A 20603-nucleotide genomic window follows, 5' to 3' on the forward strand; every position below is an offset into this window, starting at 1 on the left:
GAGAGAAAGAAAGGTCACCAAATGTCAAATGTAAATACAAGCTTAAAATAAACCTGTGAGGACAGAAATATGGATTTTCTATTGGTGAATTGCTTTTAAAAGGTAAACTCATGTAAAAAAAAAATAAAAAAATGAAATGCACATTTTTTGCTGGTAAATAAATTGAGCGTTTGTTATTTGTGCTGAGTGGATTGCGGGTACAATGCCAGGCCCATACCTCCTATATGGTCATGCAGTTACTGAAGTCCAGGAAAATCAACAAACTAATAAAAGTGCTCACCAGCGCCCTCGCACCTTATTTAGGACTACAAGCCATCTGCCTTGGTGGAGATGGGACTTGTAGTTCATTTATTCACAGAAATCTCTGCCCACACAGAGTAGGCTCTGCCCACACAGCCGTGCTGTTTTTAAATAGTCCCACTGTCGCAATGGGGGTCAGGTCAGGGTGTGGGCAGGTGCTTTAGTAACATGGTCCATGTCATGCCCTGAATATGGGTGTAATATGTTACTAAAGGCTTTAAATATGAAGGTTTTAGGACTTGCCATCTAAAATGTCACCGACCCGAAACAAACATACAGCCAGTGTAGTGGGAAAAGTTTGTCCCCATCCTACACACAGTACTTGTTAGGCTGTTAAATTGGAAACAGGATGGCAAATCCAGAGCCTGCATTTGTAATAAAAAATTAGCAAAGACAGCTTCCATATTTCGACCCCTTTAAGAAAACAAATATATAAAAGGTGCATTGCAATCAATAGAAGCTATTTGTTTTAACAAAATAAAATTTAATGACACATAACGGTCATAAAAACTATCCATTGGATAGACACAGAGTAAGTGCCGTTCTCTGGGAGGATCTGCTTAGTCTCTTATATTGTAGTTGCGGACTTTGGAGGTGCTGTGTGTCCCTCTGCCCCTTGTGTGCTTTGCCGTCACCGGTCGTCCCATCTTGTCTGGACTTTTCCTAATTGCAGACTGTGGTGTCACAGTAGGAGGGCCTTTCTTGTCATTACCCGTCTGAGTTTTACCAGGAAGTGCTGTGGGTTAAAAACAGAAAATATTAGCAAACAGCATTACAGGACAGTTAAAAGGACTTCTGAACTAATGGCAAGATCAGTATAAATGCAACTTGATAAAATGTTTATATATTATTAGCCCTTCACAAGGGACTAATAATATATAAACAGTGAAAGGGAAAACAGGTTTCACTGCAATACTCACCTATCCCTGGCGCAGTGTTGCCAACCCCCCGGAGGGAAATTTACTGGCAGAATGTCCAAAATTTACGGACGGCACAAATTTTTTACTGGCACTGCAAAAATGTACATAAACAGGCTGTTTTCAGTGCTAAACCGTGCAAATATCAATACTTAAACTATAAACATGTAGATAGTGCTATTAGCAATGTGTTTAGGTTAAACAAAAGTCAAAAACCATATTTCTCCATTTACATGAAGATCAGATTATTATAACCCAGCCAGCACAGCGTTCCCCCATATATCAGAGTGTGCAGGATTTCCCTTACAGTGTAACTCTGACATAAAGAGGAATGCTGCAGATCTTGATTTAAGGGGGAACTCTGATTTAAGAGGGGGCTCTGGTGACCAGAAACCGCCTTATATCAGAGTCCACTGCATTCCCCTTTACATCAGAGTTCCCTTTTACATCAGAGTCCGCAGAGTTCCCCCTTTGCACTGTAAGGGGAGAATCCTGCAGACTCTGATGTAGAGAGGAATATCAGGAACTCTGATGGGGGGGGGGGGACTCTGGTGACCAGAGACCACCTTCCACAGATTAATTACACTAAGGTAAGGGGGGGATTCCCTGCTATAAGGGGGAAACCTTTATATCAGTTCCCCCTTACATTATTGTATTCACCCAGCCCTTGCATCAGTGACCCCCCCTTAGCCTGGCCTGGCAGTGCTGTCACTTACCTGAGGGTGGTCAGAGGCTGCGGAAATGATACGGGAGGTGGTCAGATGCTGTGGACATCATACAGGAGGTGGTTAGAGGCTGCGAACATGATACCGGAGGAGGTCAGAGACTGCGAACGTTCTACAGGAGATGGTCAGAGGCTGCGCGGACATGGTACAGGAGGTATTTAGAGGCTGCAGACACCCCCCATTCCCCCCCCAACAGTAGTGTCCTAATCTGCTCCACTTCACCCTCCACATCAGTGTCCACCTCTGCCACCTTTTACATCACCCTCCCACAGCAGAGTCCTCCTCTGCCCACCTTCATATACCCTCTACAGCACTGTCCTTCTGTGCCCCCTTCAGCCCCCATAGTACTGTCCTTCTGTGTCCCCTTCAGCCCCCATAGTACTGTCCTTCTGTGTCCCCTTCAGCCCCCATAGTACTGTCCTGTGTCCCCTTCAGCCCCCATAGTACTGTCCTTCTGTGCCCCCTTCAGACCAAATAGTACTGTCCTTCTGTGCCCCCTTCAGCCCCCATAGTACTGTCCTTCTGTGCCCCCTTCAGCCCCCATAGTACTGTCCTTCTGTGCCCTCTTCAGACCAAATAGTACTGTCCTTCTGTGTCCCCTTCAGACCCCATAGTACTGTCCTTCTGTGCCCCCTTCAGCCCCCATAGTACTGTCCTTCTGTGTCCCCTTCAGCCCCCATAGTACTGTCCTTCTGTGCCCCCTTCAGCCCCCATAGTACTGTCCTTCTGTGCCCCCTTCAGCCCCCATAGTACTGTCCTTCTGTGCCCCCTTCAGACCAAATAGTACTGTCCTTCTGTGTCCCCTTCAGACCCCATAGTACTGTCCTTCTGTGCCCCCTTCAGCCCCCATAGTACTGTCCTTCTGTGTCCCCTTCAGCCCCCATAGTACTGTCCTTCTGTGTCCCCTTCAGCCCCCATAGTACTGTCCTTCTGTGCCCCCTTCAGTCCCCATAGTACTGTCCTTCTGTGCCCCCTTCAGCCCCCATAGTACTGTCCTTCTGTGCCCCCTTCAGCCCCCATAGTATTGTCCTTCTGTGCCCCCTTCAGCCCCCATAGTACTGTCCTTCTGTGCCCCCTTCAGACCAAATAGTACTGTCCTTCTGTGTCCCCTTCAGACCCCATAGTACTGTCCTTCTGTGCCCCCTTCAGCCCCCATAGTACTGTCCTTCTGTGTCCCCTTCAGCCCCCATAGTACTGTCCTTCTGTGCCCCCTTCAGCCCCCATAGTACTGTCCTTCTGTGTCCCCTTCAGCCCCCATAGTACTGTCCTTCTGTGTCCCCTTCAGCCCCCATAGTACTGTCCTTCTGTGTCCCCTTCAGCCCCCATAGTACTGCCCTTCTGTGACCCCTTCAGCCCCCATAGTACTGTCCTTCTGTGTCCCCTTCAGCCCCCATAGTACTGCCCTTCTGTGACCCCTTCAGCCCCCATAGTACTGTCCTTCTGTGCCCCCTTCAGCCCCCATAGTACTGTCCTTCTGTGCCCCCTTCAGCCCCCATAGTACTGTCCTTCTGTGCCCCCTTCAGCCCCCATAGTACTGTCCTTCTGTGCCCCCTTCAGCCCCCATAGTACTGTCCTTCTGTGTCCCCTTCAGCCCCCATAGTACTGTCCTTCTGTGTCCCCTTCAGCCCCCATAGTACTGTCCTTCTGTGTCCCCTTCAGACCCCATAGTACTGTCCTTCTGTGCCCCCTTCAGACCCCATAGTACTGTCCTTCTGTGTCCCCTTCAGACCCCATAGTACTGTCCTTCTGTGCCCCCTTCAGACCCCATAGTACTGTCCTTCTGTGTCCCCTTCAGACCCCATAGTACTGTCCTTCTGTGCCCCCTTCAGACCCCATAGTACTGTCCTTCTGTGTCCCCTTCAGAATCAGCCCCCACAGCACTGTCATTCCCTGTCCCCTTCAGCCCCCATAGGCACTGTCATTCCCTGTCCCCTTCAGCCCCCACAGGCACTGTCATTCCCTGTCCCCTTTAGTCCTCACAGGCACTGTAATTCCCTGTCCCCTTTAGTCCCCACAGGCACTTTCATTCCCTGTCCCCTTTAGTCCCCACAGGCACTGTCATTCCCAATTTCCCTGTCCCCTTTAGTCCCCACAGGCACTGTCATTCCCAATTTCCCTGTCCCCTTTAGTCCCCATAGGCACTGTCATTCCCTGTCCCCTTTAGTCCCCACAGGCACTGTCATTCCCTGTCCCCTTTAGTCCCCACAGGCACTGTCATTCCTCCCTGTCCCCTTTAGTCCCCACAGGCACTGTCATTACCAATTTCCCTGTCCCCTTTAGTCCCCACAGGCACTGTCATTCCCAATTTCCCTGTCCCCTTTAGTCCCCACAGGCACTGTCATTCCCTGTCCCCTTTAGTCCCCACAGGCACTGTCATTCCCTGTCCCCTTTAGTCCCCACAGGCACTGTCATTCCCAATTTCCCTGTCCCCTTTAGTCCCCACAGGCACTGTCATTCCCAATTTCCCTGTCCCCTTTAGTCCCCATAGGCACTGTCATTCCCTGTCCCCTTTAGTCCCCACAGGCACTGTCCTTCTCTGGCTCTGCCGGGTCTGCCCCCTTCTCACAAGTTCCATGAGTGTCCTCGGCTCCTGAGTCCTGACTGTGTGCTCCTCTTCTAGCCACAGCTACTCTCACCGTGGATCCGATAGGCTCAGGCTGCTGGGGGAGGTAGCGGCCGCGGCGGCAGTGGCGGGAACATTCTGGGCGGGCCATGGGCAGGGCACAGGCAGAGGCGGTCAGGCGGGGGAGGAGGAGATGATGACGAGACTCACTGACTGTTAGAGTGTCCGGCGATGGGACCGAGGCGCACGCCGCGCATGCGCAGTCAGATTGTCTCGCCGAAGCCATTGTTTTAACGGGCACTTTTCTCCTGCTACGGGCATTTACGGGCAGGAGAAAAGTGCCCCGAATTTACGGACTGTCCGTGAAAAAACGGACGGTTGGCAACACTGCCCTGGCGCTGTCCCCAGCCAGCTCATCGTTCTGCAATCCAGGAACGGTCACCCCCCATCATTTAAGTACTTCCTATGAGTTCAGTGCATCAAAAACCCACCACTAGGGATGTGTCAGCAAGCCATCCTGTGCTTACAGAACAATGCTGCAGAGAACAACAATCAGGTCATTACGCTGCGTTGTTCTCTGCAGCATTCAAAAACATCCCATTTCTGGAGGAAGAAATCCCAGGATCTCCTCGGTGAACGGACCATACCTCGGCATTTTCAAATGTCGACAACTGTTCTAGGGACAACTAAGGGGAATTCCCTTCACTTTGTAAAGATTTTCTATCACTTCTTGTTGAACTTCCAGTACAGGAAGTAAACAAAAACAGCAAAAAAAACCCCAAAAAAACAGAATGAGGTTATTACTAGCGATCGACCGATATTGTTTATTTATTGCCGATACCGATATTTTGGTCATCCCATATCGGTATTGGCCGATATTTTAGGACATTATAAAAAATTATTTAAATTATTTACAGGTACTCTTGTGGAGGGATCTGGGCGTCTAAAAGACCCCAAACCCCTCCTCTGCACTTAAAAGCATTCAAGACGCCAAGTTTGGCTGTTTTGAAGGCTGTAATTTTTTTGATTTTTTTGAATTTGGCGCAGAGTACCCGGAAGTAATGTCATGACATCACTTCTGGGTTTTTACATAGAGACCTGATCAGAGCCAAATGCGGCTTTGATGGGGTCTTCTCTTCGGGTGGCCATGCAGGATGGTTGTCCAGGTCTCCCGGTGGGACTGGAGACCTGGGCGAGCTGCGGAAGGCAGCGGGAGGGGGGACGTCCCCTCCCGCTCCTTGTAATGACAGCCAAGCGGCTTCTCAGCCGCATCGGTTGTCATTACAAGACAGCCAACCGTCGGCTATGGACCGCCTCTAGCTGCAGGCATCACTCCGGTACAAGCACTTTCCCAAAATATCGGCAATATCGGTCACCTTGGTGGCTGATTCAGATATATCGGGAAAAGTGCAGATTGGCCCTCGATATATCCGCTTTGCCCATAATCATAGATCTCTAATTATAACCCCTCCATGACTCTATCCCATTTGGTTACAAAAGAGAGACAGCCTCTTCAAATGAGGAACAGATGAGAGTCATGCTGAAAGAGAGAGAGAGAGGGAAAGAGAGAGGGAGAAGGGGCAAGAGAGGGGCAGGAGGGGAAAGACAGAGTGAGGGAGAGAGAGAGGGAGAGAGAGAGAGGGAGAGAGGGAAAGAGAGAGAGGGAGAGAGGGAAAGAGAGAGAGGGAGAGAGGGAAAGAGAGAGAGGGAGAGGGAGAGAGAGAGAGAGAGAGAGACTGTTTTCATTCAAATGCTGGTAATGCTGGATATTCTGTGATAGGTTCTCTTTAACCACTTGCCGACTGCCGCACGACTATTTACGTCGGCAGTCAGCCCCTCACAGGCAGAGTGACGTAGTACTATGTCGCTAGCCTGTGAGGGTCCAGGGAGCTCCCGCGCGCCCCCGGAGGCGCGCTCCCGCGCGGTCACGGACCCCCCCCCCCCGCGCATGTGACCGGCGGACCCGATGTCCGCCGGTCACTCGGCGATCGTCGGTGGAGAGGGAGAAAGGCAGGCGGCTAATGTAAACAAGCCGCCTGTCATTCTCCCCTGTGTAGGAATAGTGATCATATGGTTCTACTATGTAGGACTGTTGATCACTGTTCCTACACCTCAAGCCACAGCCAATCACAGTTAGAATCACGCCCCTAGGGACACACATAACCCCTCCCTCTCAAAAAAAGTTAACCCCTTCACTGCCAGTGTAATTTTACAGTAACAGTGCATATGTATAGCACTGATTACTGTAGAAATGTTACTGGTAACCCCAAAAGTGTAAAAAATGTTAGTCAAGGGTCCGATCTGTCCGCCGCAATGTCGCAGTACCGCAAAAAAATCGCAGATCGCCACCATTACGCGTTAAAAAAAAAACAACAAAAAAGACAAAAATCTTTCCCTTTGTTAGTAAACGAGATAACTTTTGCGCAAACCAATCAAAATACGCTTTTTGCGATTTTTTTTTTTACAAAACATATGTAGCATAAAACTAATTGGCCGAAAATGTTAAAAAATTTTGATTTTTACATTTTTTTTGGGGGGGAATTTCATATAAAAAAATGTGAAAAATATTGTTATTTTTGCAAAATTGACGCTCTTTTTTTGTATAGCGCATGATCAAAAAATTTCACAGGTGATCAAATACCACCAAAAGAAAGCTCTGTTTGTGGGAAAAAAAGAACGTCAAATTTGTTTAGGTACAGCGTCGCACGACCGTGCAATTGTCCGTTAAAGTCACGCAGTGCGAATCGCAAAATAGGCCCTGGTCAGGAAGGGGGTAAAATCTTCCGGGGCTTAAGTGGTTAATGATATGTGCTTCCTATCTCACTACCATGCGCAAGTCAGTTGGTACACAGCAGCTGCTGAGCAATGAGTGCAAGTAGATGGATGATTTACCAGCACTCAGCAATGTGTAGCATTTCACCCAGACAGATAACTCATAATAGCCCAATAGCCTGATGTGAACACTGTTGACATTGTGTCTGATGGGGAAGTGCACAGATAACCCAGTGACAGCTCCATGCTGGGTGAGGCAATAACATAGCAAATAGATGACCCTCTCAGGCTTCTGCAATGCTGTTTCACTCTTTCAACATACAGGTGTGCAGGGCCAAAGCTGAAATCGCAGAGCAGCAAGTACAGCGGGTATAGAAAAGAATCACCCACCTTTAAAATAATCATATTTTGTTGCTTTGCAGTATGCAATTAAGACAGGCACAGTTTTTGTTTTATCCAGCTGTATTTACTCAGTGCAACTTATAACATCCAAACAGAATCACTGAGTTGGAAATAGGATCACCCCCTTGTGTCAGTATTTTGTTGAACCACCTTTTGCTTTAATTACAGCCTTAAGTCTGTTGGGATAGGTCTCTACTAACTTTACACATCTAGACTTTGCAATATTGCACACTCTTCTTTGCAGAACTGCTCAAGTTTAGTTAAATTTGATGGTGACCGTTTGTGGACTGCAGTCTTCAATTCATTCCACAGATTTTCAATGGGGTTTAAGTCTGGGCTCTGACTAGGCCATGCAAGGACATTCACCTTTTTTTCCTTCAATCACTGTGTGGTCATTTTTTCTGTCACTGTCATGTTGGAAGGTAAACCTTCTTCCCATTAAAAACTTTCTGTCAGTGGGCAGCAGATTTTCCTCAAGAATTAGATGGTATTTTGCCCCATCCATTTTCCCTTATATCCTGACCAGTCCTCCAGTCCCTGCTGTAGAGAAACAACCCCATAACAGGATATTACCACCTCCATGCTTTACTGTAGGAATGGTGTTATTTGGAGCTGTATTGGATTTCAGCCAGACATATCATTTGGTGTTAAAGCCAAATAAATACATTTTAGTCTCATCTGACCATAACACCTTTTTCTATGCAGCCTCAGAATCTTCAAGGTGCGTTTTGGCAAAGCTCAGTGGTGACTGCATGTGGCCTTTCTTGAGGAATGTTTTTTTTTTTCTTGCAACCCTCCCATACAAGCCACATTTGAGGAAAATTTGTGATATTGTCACATGCACACAATGACCACTCTCATAAATTCCTGAAACTGCTTCAGAGTTCCTGAAGGCCTCTTGGCAGCATCTCTGATCAGTGTCCTGCTGGCTCTTTCATCCAGTTTAGAGCGACATCCTGATCCAGGGAGGGTCTGTGTTGTACCAAATACCTTTCACTTCTTAATAATAAGCTTCAATGTGCTTCTAGGCATTGATAAAGCCTTTGATTTTTGTTTTTATATCCCATCTCTTGACTCGTGCCTGTCCGAAACTTTATCCCAAAGATCCCGGTGACAGTGCTCAAACTGAAACACTCTGGTACCTGTTTATTAAGCAGCAGTAAATTACCACTGCTGAGTACACATTCTCAGAGGAGACCCCCACCTCATGTTAATAAAATAATTAGTCCCCCTACACAATATATATATATATATATATATATATATATATATATATACACACACACACACACACACACACACACACACACATTATATATATATATATATATATATATATATATATATACACATGCAGTGCCTTGCGAAAGTATTCGGCCCCTTTGAACTTTGCAACCTTTTGCCACATTTCAGGCTTCAAACATAAAGATATAAAACTGTAATTTTTTGTGAAGAATCAACAACAAGTGGAACGAAATTTATTGGATATTTCAAACTTTGTTAACAAATAAAAAACTGAAAAATTGGGCGTGCAAAATTATTCAGCCCCTTTACTTTCATTTCAGCAAACTCTCTCTAGAAGTTCAGTGAGGGTCTCTGAATGATCCAATGTTGACCTAAATGACTAATAATGATAAATAGAATCCACCTGTGTGTAATCAAGTCTCCGTATAAATGCACCTGCACTGTGATAGTCTCAGAGGTCCGTTTAAAGCGCAGGGAGCATCATGAAGAACAAGGAACACACCAGGCAGGTCTGAGATACTGTTGTGGAGAAGTTTAAAGCCGGATTTGGACACAAAAAGATTTCCCAAGCTTTAAACATCCCAAGGAGCACTGTGCAAGCGATAATATTGAAATGGAAGGAGTATCAGACCACTGCAAATCTACGAAGACCTGGCCGTCCCTCTAAACTTTCAGCTCATACAAGGAGAAGACTGATCAGAGATGCAGCCAAGAGGCCCATGATCACTCTGGATGAACTGCAGAGATCTACAGCTGAGGTGGGAGACTCTGTCCATAGGACAACAATCAGTCGTATACTGCACAAATCTGGCCTTTATGGAAGAGTGGCAAGAAGAAAGCCATTTCTTAAAGATATCCATAAAAAGTGTCGTTTAAAGTTTGCCACAAGCCACCTGGGAGACACACCAAGCATGTGGAAGAAGGTGCTCTGGTCAGATGAAACCAAAATCGAACTTTTTGGCAACAATGCAAAACGTTATGTTTGGCGTAAAAGCAACACAGCTCATCACCCTGAACACACCATCCCCACTGTCAAAGATGGTGGTGGCAGCATCATGGTTTGGGCCTGCTTTTCTTCAGCAGGGACAGGGAAGATGGTTAAAATTGATGGGAAGATGGATGGAGCCAAATACAGGACCATTCTGGAAGAAAACCTGATGGAGTCTGCAAAAGACCTGAGACTGGGACGGAGATTTGTCTTCCAACAAGACAATGATCCAAAACATAAAGCAAAATCTACAATGGAATGGTTCACAAATAAACATATCCAGGTGTTAGAATGGCCAAGTCATTGGCTCCTGCTGCTGTCAAAGCCAGTAAGGCGAGAGTGGGGGGAGGGGCTGACCCAGCTGGAATTGTAGTTATTTTATATAATGGAGAAAAGTAACAGGATGAGCTGTAACACACAAAGGTGGAGGGATAACCCAAAACTTCAAGAGTGTCAGGAATGATCTCAGTCCTTTTGATCTCTTGCAGCCTTGTTCACTCACTTTCTGTCTACGTGCATTTAATCCAGCATCTGCTGCATATCATTGCCTTTACGGGTACTATATGAATCATTTAATTCTAACTCAAAACATAAATTACTATTGATTAGTCCATTAATGTTGAAATACCAAACAGTGCATTCTAATATAAAATCAGTCCTCCTTGGATTTGAAAAATAAATCCCATGCTGCCCGTATATGTTTTGCATCATGTGTCTCCAGCGACAATAACTAGGACATAGATTTTGTCAGAAAGCCAAATGAGGAGGAAGGGATTGCAGCTCGCACAGCTCTTGTACACAGATAACGCAAGTCATTTGTGCAATACAGTCCACATAAACCTTAAAATAAACATAGCTTGTGAACTGAAGGTAACGACCTGCAGTAACACCTCTGGTCTGATCATCTGGACATGCTCAGCAGCAAATAGAAGCTATTATAAAAAGCGTAATAGAACAAGAAAAAAAGAATGCCTGAAAAGAGGAGTCTGTCTGGGTAACCAATCAGCTTCAAATTGTTTGTCTCATGAGAGAAATAACAAAACAGAATCAGAATTAAAACATTTTTGATTTGAAAAAGTGGTTGCAGGTAGATAGTTAAGGCAGAATTCAAGGTATGGATATTTTATGTGTATACCATACCTGGCCAATGCGCTTGGAAGCTGGAAATCACTGGCGCTACAACTCCAGTGATCACCACTTGCTTTTGAGTCCCGTGTCCCGAGAACAGCTGCTCAGCACATGCACCATTCAGAGAATGCTTTACATTTCTGAATGAATTCAAAGCGTTCTCTGATTGGATGAGGTGGAGAGCATAACGTCACTACCCCAGCTCTCTAATTTGTCCAATCATAGTATGTTTTGCATTTACTCTGAATATGCAAAGCATTATTTGAATGGTGCCCATGCTGAGTGGCTGACCTCCTGCATTCGCAATCCATCAAACCGACTGCTCGGCACGGGACGCGGGAGCAGATAGAGATCACTGGAGTAGTGGTGTTAGTGATTTCCAGCATACACAGGCATCCGCCAGGTATAGTATATACATAGTTACATCGGTCCAAGCTGGACCAATGTAACTACGTATAAAATAATAATTCCTGGAATTTATCTATCTCTATCCAAAAGAGAACTATGGAATGAGAAATAATATATGCAAGTCTTTTTAGAAGCAATGTAAGCAGACACACTTTACATCAGAAAATGTATGGTCCTTCAATATATGGTCATGTTTGCACTTCTATAGCGTTGAGAAAATAGTATGCAGGGGTCTTCAAACTATGGCCCTCCAGTTGTTCAAGAACTACAATTCCCATCATGCCTAGTCATGTCTGTGAATGTCAGTTTTACAATGCCTTATGGCAGGGGTGTCAAACTCCATTTCATCGCGGGCCGCATCAGCATTATGGTTGCCCTCAAAGGGCCGGTTACATCTGTGGGATTAGATGTCCAGAGCACCCCATGTCCTGGGGGGGGCAAAGAGGAGCCTTTCTACAGCTGCACAGAGGAATCTGGAAAACAAGTTCTGTCCTCTCTGCTGCGGACTACAGAGACAAGGTGGGGACAGAGACAAGGGGGGTGCTGCAGCTGCAGGAGAGGAGTGAGGGCCACATGAAATGGCCTGGGGGGCCGCATTCGGCCCGCAGGCCTTGTGTTTGACACCTGTGCTTTATGGGATGTGTAGTTCCGCAACAGCTGGAGGGCCATAGTTTGAGGATCCCTAGAGTGATAGGTGTACCGGGAGTCGCACATGAAGTCAAAGCCTGCTGTGTGATAGTGAATGGCAGTCTCAGCCTGGACCCATTCCCATCAGTAAGCTCCAATGGGTGGAGTGAAATGTGTTGGGGGTGATGCCTGGCACAGGTCCAAGCTAAGACTGCTATTCACTATCACACAGCAGGCTTTGGCTTCATGTGCGGCTCCCGGGACTCTACTCTCTATCACTGCATAGATGAGCTCATATCATGGCGCACAGATGAGCTCCCTTCCTGGCCGACACTCACAGTGATGGGCACAGGACTTCATTCCCATACAGCCTGAGCGGCTCACACACATATCTTGGTTCGCATTGAGTAAATGGTACATCAGAAATTATGTGTGTACTTGTATAAGAGCATAAGTTAAGCACGTGGATGATACTCATTCTTATGTTTAGTTGGGACTAAGTCCTTCCTGGATCCAAGCCCTGCCTCTACATTAAACTGTCCAATGGCAGAACCACTAATGTCCAATGAGAGGCTGTTATGAGGCTTTGCTCCAAGAGGTGTAACAGCTTAGCACTAACTTGGGGAGAAGCAATGGCCCTGTTTACAGTGAGCATCTAGAGCAGTGGTTGTCAACTTATGAGCTAAAGGGGCCCTCACATGCGGCCCCTGACATTACCAAAGGGCCGGGCAAAATGCTCATTATATGTAATGCTTGAGAGAACTGTCAGAAACTGGAGACCTAGTAGAGGAAATTAGAACAAACATGGTTTGCCTCATGGACCCCTCATGAACTAATAGACAGATACCAGGGTAAAATAGTAAATAATTTTACACCCCGGTATTTGTCTATTAGTCCATGAGGGGGCCATGAGGCAAACCATATTTGTTCTCTAATCTTTTTCGCATTTGTTCGCATGGACATGACAAATTCCTCTTACCTATAATCTGGGTCCTAAGTCCTTTTAATAATAGAGGAAATGAGGGTCAAAAAGTGTGTACATGCTACATTTTGGCTGGAGATATGCTGCAGAAGACAGTATGAAACTGGGAACATGTTACATGAGGCTAGCAGAGATCAATGCTATTACCCTAATCAATGTTCCCAATACAGACTGCTGAGGTCTGAGTGCTGCATATATTATACCAAAGGGCTGCAGGTTGGGCACCAGGGATCTAGATTCCAGGATCCAATAGTGCACATAAGTTAATTTGAAGCGTACAAAATTCCTGCAGGTACAACAGCTTCACGTGGATAGCAGCAGACATCGAGCCTGTACAGTGGAATGACAGGCTGTCAGGAGCTGCAGCTATTTGTACCTGCGATCACCTGGAGTCAATCCCAGCAGCAGGAATCAGTAGATTCCAGCCACTGGTTTTCACGCCTTGGAATTTATTTACTAAATCTGCAGCGTGCAAACTCTGGTGCAGCTCTGCATAGCAACCATTTAGCTTCCAGGTTTTAGCCCCCGTTGATATGGGCACGATTTAACATTTGATTTGACATGTCATATTGCCGTCTAGTGCCGGCAACCGCACTGTCCCAAGCAATGCGACGCCTACTTTGCGGCGCTGCACCAATTTCCAAAAGTAGTTCTTGCACTACTTTTGGTGACTTTAGAAGCAATTTCAATAGACATCTGTGCATGAACCCGCACAGATGTCTTTCAAATCGCCCCCGAACTCGCACTGAAATGCGGGTTTGACATTGTGTGAGTTCAGCTGACCTCGATTACAAACCCGCATTCACTGTGAACGAGGGCTGATTGTCAAAGCTTAAGGCCCCTTTCACACGGGCGATGCGATCCGCCTGTTCGTTTTTCAGGCGGAATGGATCAGATGCTCCATGCATCCCTATGGGGCAGCGGATGTCAGCGGAGACATCTCCGCTGACACCTGCTGCTATCCGATTCCGATCCTGTACGTGAAATCCAGATGGATGGAAACCCTATTTTACATCCGTCTGGCAGATCAGATCGGATGAGAACGGACAGACGGTCCATTCTCATCTGATCTCCCATAGAGGACAGCGGGGATCAGACAGCTCTGTCTCTGCACACAGAGCGGAGATGGAGCTGTCATCCGCCTGCTCAGCGGGGATCGGCGGATTGTTTAGAGCAGAACGGACTCTGTTCCGTGTGAAAGGACCCTAAAGGCCCGTACACACGTGCAGATTGTCGGCCGAAAAGATCGGCCGATTTTCGGCTTGTTAGTATGATGCTTCCGACAGCGCACTTTCGGCCGAACAGAATCTGTCGTGCAAGCATTAAGATTTTTGTATGCCGACACCAGAACGGCCGATTGTTCGCCAGTCAGTACAGGTTTCGGCTGACAGACAGCAGATTTGCAAGACTGGGCATGCTCAGAAAAGAAAAAAGACAAGGAAAGTGAACCATCACATGACATCACTTCTGCAGTCGGCTGTTGTTGGCCGACAAAATTTGTGTGCAGTCTTTTGCAGTTTTCAACAGACACGACAAAAGAGCCCTGGACAAAAGACGGCCGATCGTTCGGCCGACGATCGGTACGTGTGTACGGGGCTTAACTGAACAAGTTGAAGTTAGAAGCTGATTGGCTACTATGCACAGCTGCGCCAGATTCTGAGTGCTCCAGTTTTAGTAAATCTCCCCCTGTGGCTAAAGACCTGCATAAATGCAGCCCAATTGAATACATTCAGGACATTAATGACCAAGATCATATCAACTGCTTCCTTCACTAAGGCAGCCAACACATTGAAGCCCACATATTTTGCTAGCGCAGATTTCTTTACAAACTTTTGTTAAACAAAACTGCACTGAAAGAAAAGCAGGGGTTGTCACTGCTGATTACTTTCTGAGACTTGGCTGTAATCATAATCCACTGGCTTTAATAATTACTGAGCCACTGACCTGGAACAAGCATGCAGTCACTAAAGAGTGAAGTCACACTATCCAATCTGCATTCTCGTACCAGTTCAGTGACAAGGAAGGTTCTGAACTCAGAGAGAATCAGGCAACTTGCATTTTCAGGAAGGAGTTTTCACTTATTTTACAACACTAATCCTAGCCTTGAAATTTAAGGTGCTGCATTTTTACATCTAATCTTTAGTGTCTTTTAAATATCTAACACAATATCTGGATTCTCACCTTGCTCAGTTGCTTCCTGGGAGCTGAGGAGAGACAGACTTGACCCCATGTCCAATATCTTCCAAACTTCCTGCAAAGATGTATCGCCCTCTGTCAGTGAAGCTGCTGAACGCAAGGAACGGGCACTGCTCACATGATTCACACGGGGTGATTGTAACAGGTTCTCTTTCTGTGTTGGTTTTGCTTCAGTAGTCTGTGAGAAATGAACATGTTCAATAAACAAGACGCATCATTTTGCTTATTGACCAAACAAAAAAATGGTAATTTTATTAGACTTGTCAATGGAAGACCTGTGTAAGGCGCCACTGCTTCTTGTTGGTTTAACCATAGGCCCTATCAGAGCCCTGCTAACTAACTTCCTAATATGTTATAACACTCCCATAAGGCTTAAAGTGGTAAAGCCAAAACACTTTTTACCTTAAAGAAGAGCTCCAGGACCCGCTTTCCTAAATTAAAAGTATAATTTAAAAATTAAAAATGACAAATACTGTAGCTGCTGACTCTATATATTAGGGAACTTGCCTGTTCAGGCATCCAGCGGTGTCCTCACCCAGGCTAGTTCTTCAATTGTCTATTGGGTGTTGGTGCTGCCATCCTGACTAAAGGAAACCGGTAGTGAAGCCTTGTGGCTTCACAGCTGGTTTCTTGCTGCGCACGTGCGAAGCGTGCGGCGCTTTGTGAATGGGCCGCAGTCTTCTCGGACCTGTGAAGTCCGGGGAAATCAGGGGGTGAGCGAACTTCTGGGCGAACTGAGCCAGAAGTGGGAGCAGGTACCTGTCAAAACTAGGTACCACATCCCCCCCCCCCCAAAAGTTGCAGCAGATGGGGGGGAGGCAGACATGCAGAGCTGCCCCTTTTGGGTAGAGCTCTGCTTTAATGCATTCATTGCATTAGGGTACAACATTTTTAGGTATCAATATCCCCCATCACCTCCCCTTTTACTTACCTGAGCCCCTTATTCTTCTCTCTCCTCACTTCCGGGTCTCACTATCTTTGCTGGGCCACCGGAAACCAATGGCTCCCGCTGCTGTCAATCAAATCAAAGGACGAGGGGGGGCCCCAAGTCCCACTGTCTGTGTCAATTGATTCATCACCTGAGTTCGGGAGCAAGAATCTGTGAGTGGATCCCCTGCTAATTTAAAAGGAACCTGCCCCATGAGAAAGGGGGCCTGATTGTTCTAGTGACCACTATCCCCAAGACAGAAAGAGAAGTAAAATTCTAAATTTTGAGCTGTCCTCTCAATTCCAGTTGTGTCTATAGGAAAGGAAGTGAGGGGAATTCTTCTTAATGGGACACAGATGGCACAAAAAGTGAGAGGGGTTTTAACCATTGATTATTCTCCAAAATTAAATATGAAAAAAAGTTCCCAAGGCGGTAGTGGGGATCGTACTGGTGGAGTCAAATGTCAAACCCCCTGAATAAAAGTACCCACCAGGGAGTGCGTGGCCAAGGGTCGTTGAAAGAAGACCACCAAGGCAGACACCTGGCCCTTAATGGTACTCAAGGCCAACTTTTGCTCAACCACCCCCCCCCTCCTGTTAAGGAAAGGTCAAGACCCGAGCCACCGAAAAAGAGCGAGGGTTAACAACAAATAACTCACAACAGGAACTGTATGCTCTAACCACTTACCGCATATCAACGTACCGGTATGTCGGGTAACTTTGCAGGGGTTATACTGGGATGATGCCTCTAGCTAGAGGCATCATCCCGGTACCGTGGTTTAAAGCCGACGGTCGGCTTTCCGTCGGTAACGACCGATGCGGCTCGGGAGCCGCTCGATCGTTACCCGGGTGAGCGGGAGGGGACGTCTCCCCCCCTCCCGCCGCCTTCTGTGGCTTTGCCCGGCACGTCCATCGGCTGGATGGAGTCCCGATGAATGCCAGAAACGGCATCGATCGGGTCTCCGATGACGTAACCCAGAGGCGGCGTCCATGACGTCACTTCCGGGTTACTGTGCTGCAAAAGGCAGCAGATTTGAAAAACGGCTGTATGCAAAAATGCCGTTTTCGGCGTTTTGCATACAGGGAAGAGTAGTGGAGGGGTCTAGGGTCTTTTAGATCCTCGATCCCTCCATAAAGTGTACCTGTCACTACATATTGGTGTCACAAGGGATGTTTACATTGCTTGTGACAGCAATAAAAGTGATTTTTTTTTTAAAAACCTGTAATAAAGTTAAAAAAAAAGAAAAAATAAATAGGAAAAAAAAATAAAAATTTAGCCGCCCCCGTCACTGTTAGCTCGCGCACAAAAAAAAAAGGTATACGCAAGTCGATCCACGAATGAAATCGCTGTTCAAACCACACATGTGAGGTATCGCCGCGATTGCCAGAGCGTGGGCAATAATTTAAAAAAAAGAGCTACACTCTAACTCTAAACTGGTAACCGTTAAATAAATTTAAAGCGTCGCAGATTGAGATCTCTATTGACCGTAGTTTGTCGCCATCCCACGGGGGGGGGGCGCAATTTTAAACCGTAACATGTTGGGTATCTATTTACTCGGCGTGACATCATCTTTCACAATATATAAAAAAATGGGCTAACTTTACTGTTTAGTATTTTTTAAATGCAGTGAAATGTGATTTTTCTAATTTTTTCCAAAAAATGGCGTTTTAAAGACCGCTGCGCAAATACCGCGTGAAAAAAAATTTAGCAATCACCGACATTTTATTCTCCAGAGTCTTTGCTAAAAAATATATAAAATGTTTGGGGGTTCTAAGTAGTTTTCTAGGAAAAAATACTGGTTTTAACTTGTAAACAAAAAGTGTCCGAAATAGGGCTGGGGCTTAAGTGGTTAAACGTACGATGGTAGATATTCCTAGAAATAGACTTCCTAGCTTTCAGTAGTGTATGACTCACCGACTCAGACAAACCTCTATTCTTCAGCACCTGCGAGGCCAATCCGGGGCCACTAGACTGACCGGAATTTCTTCTGTCTCGATCCTACGCAAGAGTCTCGGCAGAAGACTGTATTGTCTATAAAATGCTCCCAAGTGTAAGTGCAATATTTTAAAAGGGGCTCAGTGTATCAGTTAGAAATAGTTTTGAAACTCCAATAAAGTAACTTTTAGTATACCTTTCAAACGGTGTCAAGTTGATCAGTCTGGAGACCCTCCAGATTGGGGTTTCTACACAAAGGTTATAAGCTTAGGGCCTAAACAAATAATAAGACTTATTATAATACAGAAAACAGGGTGGCACTATTATAAGGACAGCACAGACTGTGCTAACTGCCTGGACCGACACCACAGAACATGGAAATTTGTAGGACAAAGTTTGAGGCAACATAGAGATGCTGAGTTGCAGTCAGAATATCTTAGTACAGAGGAAGTATATGGGGTACTCTTGGCACAGTTGTGATAGTCGGCCCTGTCAGACACTTGCAGTCTGTGCCAAGAGGAACAGAGACGGGACTGTAAGCTCTGAATGAACAATCATACAATTAGCTTTTGGCTCCTCTATAGAAGAGGGAGACTGTGACACTGAGGACATGGAGATGCTTGCAGAATGCTTAAAGTGTATGTAGCCTAAAATCTTTTTTTCATTATGGTTGACATCATGTCTCAGTTTTCCTAAGTAATTTATTTTTGTGATTCTGCTGCTTACCTGGAGATTCTTTAAGTAAGAGCACTTCCTAATGCAGGATGACAGCACTAAATCACTGCTTCGCAACTAGCGATAGTGTTGTCCTGCCGCAGATGTACTGCGGCAGGCAACCACTCCAAGGCAAACTGCCGTACATCTACGGCGCTCGCTCTGGGGAGTCTAGGGGGCGAGCGCACGCCGCCGGCAATGCGCTCCCGCGCCTGCTCGGCAGCGGGGAAGCTGGTGTGTGTGTCAGGTGGCTCTGATTGCCGTCTGACACCCGCGAACTCTCCCCACTGAGAGAGAAGAATGGTCAGCTGTTGTAAACACAGCCGACCATCCTTCTCCCTGAAATGATCACAGAGCTCATGTGATCCTGCTACATAGGATCGCATGTCTCTGTGATCATTTCACAAGCCCAACCCCCACACAGTTAGAATCACTCTCCTAGGCTTACATTTAATGCCTTGATCACCAACAGTGTTAACCCCTTCCATACCAGTGCCATTATTACAGTAACAGTGCATATTTTTAGCACTGATTACTGTAGTAATGTCACTGGTCCCCCCAAAAGTGTCAAAAATGTCAGCTAGGGGTCCGATCTGTCCGCCGCCAGGCTGAAAACTGCATCTCTCTGTGCCTGTCACAGAACCCCCCCACACACACACAGTTAGTAAGCACTTAAGGCTCACATTTAACCCCTTTGATCACCCCCAGTATTAACCCCTTCTCTGCCAGTGTGATTTATACAGTAACATTGCATATTATTTAGCACCGATTACTGTAGTAATGTCACTGGTACCCCCAAAAGTGTAAAAAATGTCAGTTAGAGGTCCGATCTGTCCGCCGCAGTCCCCCCAAAAATCACAGATCGCCGCCTTTACTAGTAAAAAAAAAAAAAACAATAAAAATGACATAAATCTTTGCCGTAGTTAGTAGACATGATAACTTTTGCGCAAACCAATCAAAATATACTTATTGTGATTTTTACCAAAAATATGTAGCAGAAAACAAATTGGCCTGATTTTTACATTTTTTTTTGGGAATGTCATATAGCAGAATGTGAAAAATATTGTTTTTTTTTTTTCCAAAACTGTCGTTCTTTTTTTGTTTATAGCGCAAAAAGAAAAAAAAAGCACAGGTGATCAAATACCACCAAAAGAAAGCTCTATTTGTGGGAAAAAAAGGACGTAAATTTTGTTTGGGTACAGCGTTGCAATTCTCCGTTAAAGTAACGCAGTGCCGAATCGCAAAGGGGGGTAAAATCTTCCGGGGCTGAAGTGGTTAAACAATTCTGCAAAGAATAGTGGTCTAAAATTCCTCCACAGTGATGTGAAAGACTCATTGCCAGTTATCGCAAACGCTTGATTGCAGTTGTTGACACCAAAGGTGGCATAACAAGTTATTAGACTTAGGGGGCAATTACTTTTTCACATAGGGCTAGGCAGGTTTGGACAGATTTTTTCCCCTTAATAAATGAAATTATCATTTAAAACTGCATTCTGTATTTACTTGGGTTATCATTGTGTAATATTAAAATTTGTTCGATTCAATCTGAATCATTTAAATATGACAAATATGCAAAAAAAATAATACTTTTTCACAGCACTGTACACACCAAAGACACAGGCTAGGGGGGTGTGACACAGCTTGTGATTGGCAGAATCTCCTCCAGATCTCAGAGTGAACAAAATGAAAGCTGTTGTCAGTCAACCTAAACTCTGCCTACATCATGTTATTGCAAAAAAATAATAAACGTTTGCTTTGAAATACAGATTTGTT

General features: G+C 45.8%; 1 protein-coding gene across 2 annotated transcripts in view; it reads right to left on the reverse strand.

The window, feature by feature from the left end:
- Nucleotides 1-778: 778 nt before the first annotated feature.
- CCDC57 (coiled-coil domain containing 57) overlaps nt 779-20603 on the reverse strand; it is a 110089-nt gene continuing 90264 nt past the window's right edge. For both annotated transcript variants that reach the window (XM_082272473.1, XM_082272474.1), the window contains exons 19-20: nt 15239-15431; nt 779-1036 (exon numbers count right to left, since the gene is read on the reverse strand). In XM_082272473.1, the coding sequence (XP_082128599.1) occupies nt 861-1036; nt 15239-15431 (369 nt within the window). In that variant the 3' untranslated portion in view covers nt 779-860. The remainder of the gene's footprint in view (nt 1037-15238; nt 15432-20603) is intronic.

Source organism: Pelophylax lessonae, assembly GCF_965119305.1.
Source record: "Pelophylax lessonae genome assembly, chromosome: 11".
NCBI classification, from domain to species: domain Eukaryota; kingdom Metazoa; phylum Chordata; class Amphibia; order Anura; family Ranidae; genus Pelophylax; species Pelophylax lessonae.